A 3,205-nucleotide genomic window follows, 5' to 3' on the forward strand; every position below is an offset into this window, starting at 1 on the left:
CATAAAAATAGATGGGAAAATATTAGAAGTACACAGGGGCGTTAGTCATTGAATACAATTGTAGAGAGAAGGAAGGTGGTAAAGAGCAAGAGATTAATTTTGGAATTCTGACTCACCATTCTGAGGAGCTGTTCTTCCTCTCCACTGATCACAGACGTGAAGCCTCAGTACACTATGTAAGCAAACTGAGCCTATAGTTGAGTGATGTGAATTTTCCTCCGTAAACATATCTGTGGATGATTTTCATAACTGTTAGGTAAAATTTTCTAATTCCTAATCCTTGGGCAAGAGAAACAGGAGGGGAACTTCTTGCCTTACCTTGTGTTTAGGAAGTAAACTGTGTTTGATTTTATAAAGCATTTACTGAACCAGTATAAGTGTAGAATAGTAACTATAAAATTCTGTAGTTATTTTCCAATGGCTGCTAATATTTTGCTTAGTTCCACATTCTTCAATGTACTTTCAGCATGATAGGTCCCACAAGATGTCATGAAGGACTACTTTTCAAGTTCATTTTAAAAAGAGCATAAACCAAACCAAACCTTAAGTTGTTTGTAAGCCTTCTAGTCAACATTTACTAGACCAATTCAAGCCATGAAAATAAAATTCTACAGCAGTAATTTGTACAAGAAAAATCCATACAAAACTAACTGTGAAAGGTTACTGCATGCCAAAAAATATTGCCTTTTGAGATGTAGGATTAAAGACAACTAGCAAAAAATTATATGTTAAAAAAAATACTTTTGAAGAGATCTATGGCAGAAATGAGGCACTTTTGTTTCAGAGTGGGAAATCCTTTCTGTTAATCAAGAGAGCTTGCTAAACTCATTACTTTTAAAAAGCAATCCTTTAATGCTTGCAGGATTAAGTAACTTCCTTAGAGATTTTGAAGCATATCCTACTGTGAGGCACTTGGTTAATAATACACTGGTTTTGATGTTAAATACCTTGACATAGAGGCTATGTGTTGCTCTAGATTTTGTTACTCTTGGTTACCTTCCCAAATCCATGTTGCTAGTCCTTCTGTGCTATTGTTAATTTGTCTTCAATTAATGCTTATCCTTTTTTTCAAAGTGAAATCAGGTATCTGTGATATCCTTTGAAGGTTTCTGCTGAGTTACAGTTATTCTCTCTTTGGTAGTGAAATCTGCACAGTTAGCCTTCTTACAGCTGTATACGTACATGTTATGGCAAATAAGAATGTACTTGAAGAAATTAAATGCCATGCATATGAATGACAAAATACTTTTGCTTTGTATTAGATAAAAGGTATACAGATTGGACACAGATATTTGTAAACTCACAGAATGTTGTGAAATACACCCTTTTGTTGTTTAAGAGGCTGTGTATATGAGCTTGATGACTGAGTTGTAACAGATATCAAGTGTCTGACAGGTGCCTGCTGGGCAGTTTGGTTTTTGATCATCAAATGTCACAGACAGATGTAGTTTCTGTCATAGCATGTTAATAATTGTGCAATGGGTTTGAGCTGGACAGAAAAGGAAGAGGGTGGATAAACAAATGAAGACTGATACTTTTATGAAAGTGGCAAGATAGGAAAGGACACTCAAAATAACCGAATGGCTTTCAGATGGGACACCTTCAGCAACGTAAGACTTTGCTTTCCTGATTGTTTTTTGGAATGCAAAGACTTCCAGGTTATCTTGAAATAGGTTGAAATTCTTGTAATCATCTTGTCCCCAGTGGGACCCTGAGATTATCTCAGTTGGTTGGAGCATGGTGATAAAAACACACCAAATTCATGGGTTCAATCCCTGTGTGGGCAGTTTGCCTTAAGATTTGGACTCGATGATCCTTGTGGGTCCCTTCTAACTCAGAATATTCTGTGATTCTGTGGTTAAAGGTGTACATCTGTATTGTTGAAAGCTTTCTTTAATTTTATTCTCAACTCTGAATGCATTGTTTCTAACAGATTTTGTTATTGCTGATCGTCTCAATTTTATATGGCAGATATTTCTTTTGAAAACCCAAAACAACAATGGAAAAAAACCCCAAAACAACAACCCCCACCACAAACCTCAAAGAAGTGCAGAAGAGCAACAAACCCTACAACAATTGCCAGCAGAAAAAAACCCCCAAACCTTGGACCATGAAACCTCACTTAAGTAATGTTTAAGAAGAAGTATTAGCTTGGTCTCTTTTTTCTTATCGTAATTCTTGGTGATTGTACATCAGGATCAGATGTCAGCTTCCTACTCTGAGTAGTTTTGAAGTTAGTGATTCTCTTTGACCTAGTGGTTAGTGAGTAATGGGGTGTCACCCAAAAATCTTGTTGGTGCTAGATTCATAATATGAGCTAGCTAATTTGAAGTTAACCTGCTAGCAAAGAAAACATCTATCATTTGCAGTATTTGTGAAGTATTTAATTGATTTTCTTTATTTTTTTACAGGAATTGTTTCAATTATGACTCTCACTGTTCTTGCCTATGAACGCTACATTCGAGTAGTCCATGCAAAAGTGATTGACTTCTCTTGGTCTTGGCGGGCTATCACATACATCTGGCTGTACTCATTGGCCTGGACTGGAGCACCTCTTTTGGGCTGGAACAGATACACACTGGAAATTCATGGACTAGGTTGCTCAGTGGACTGGAAGTCAAAAGACCCCAATGATACCTCCTTTGTACTCCTTTTTTTCCTTGGCTGTCTAGTAGCACCTGTTGGGATCATGGCCTATTGCTACGGCCATATTCTATATGCAGTAAGAATGGTAAGTTAACACAAGTAAGACTCTCTTAATGTAATATTTTCACTGGAAAAAAAAAATTAAAGCTGTATATTAGGCTAGGATCTGAGCCCAATTTGCACTCTCACTTCCTATTCAAACTTCTCAGTGTTTAATCCATGTTCATCTATATCAGGCACCACTAAAAAGGATGTTAGATTGGAGGAGAACCAGCCTAGACCTATCAAGGTCTATTTGTTATGTAGTTTTACTGGGAGGAAGGTTAGAGAACTGCTTATGCTCTCTAATCCATATCAGATCCTCACTTGAAAACAGGGAAGAAGAAAACTCTGTTTACAGTTTTCTTGATTCATGAATTCTCTCTCCTCATCATCAGTCTTGAGAAGATAATCCTGTAATATAGTGTGGTAATTAGTCTGAAGCCATTATAGTTTGTGGTCAACAATATCGGCGCAACTGATAACTTATGGAGAATGCTCACATACATGTCCCATCTTT

General features: G+C 36.8%; 1 protein-coding gene across 1 annotated transcript in view; it reads left to right on the forward strand.

Annotated features, from left to right (window-relative positions):
- Positions 1-232: 232 nt before the first annotated feature.
- The window catches only part of OPN3 (opsin 3), a 9,998-nt gene continuing 7,025 nt past the window's right edge, over positions 233-3,205 (forward strand). Inside the window, exons 1-2 of the mRNA XM_027908492.1 lie at positions 233-256; positions 2,412-2,731. Coding sequence (XP_027764293.1) covers positions 2,426-2,731 — 306 coding nt within the window. The 5' untranslated portion in view covers positions 233-256; positions 2,412-2,425. The remainder of the gene's footprint in view (positions 257-2,411; positions 2,732-3,205) is intronic.

Source organism: Empidonax traillii, unplaced genomic scaffold (assembly GCF_003031625.1).
Source record: "Empidonax traillii isolate 1590-97213 ecotype Southwest subspecies unplaced genomic scaffold, ASM303162v1 scaffold1725:size67913, whole genome shotgun sequence".
Classification (NCBI taxonomy): Eukaryota; Metazoa; Chordata; class Aves; order Passeriformes; family Tyrannidae; genus Empidonax; species Empidonax traillii.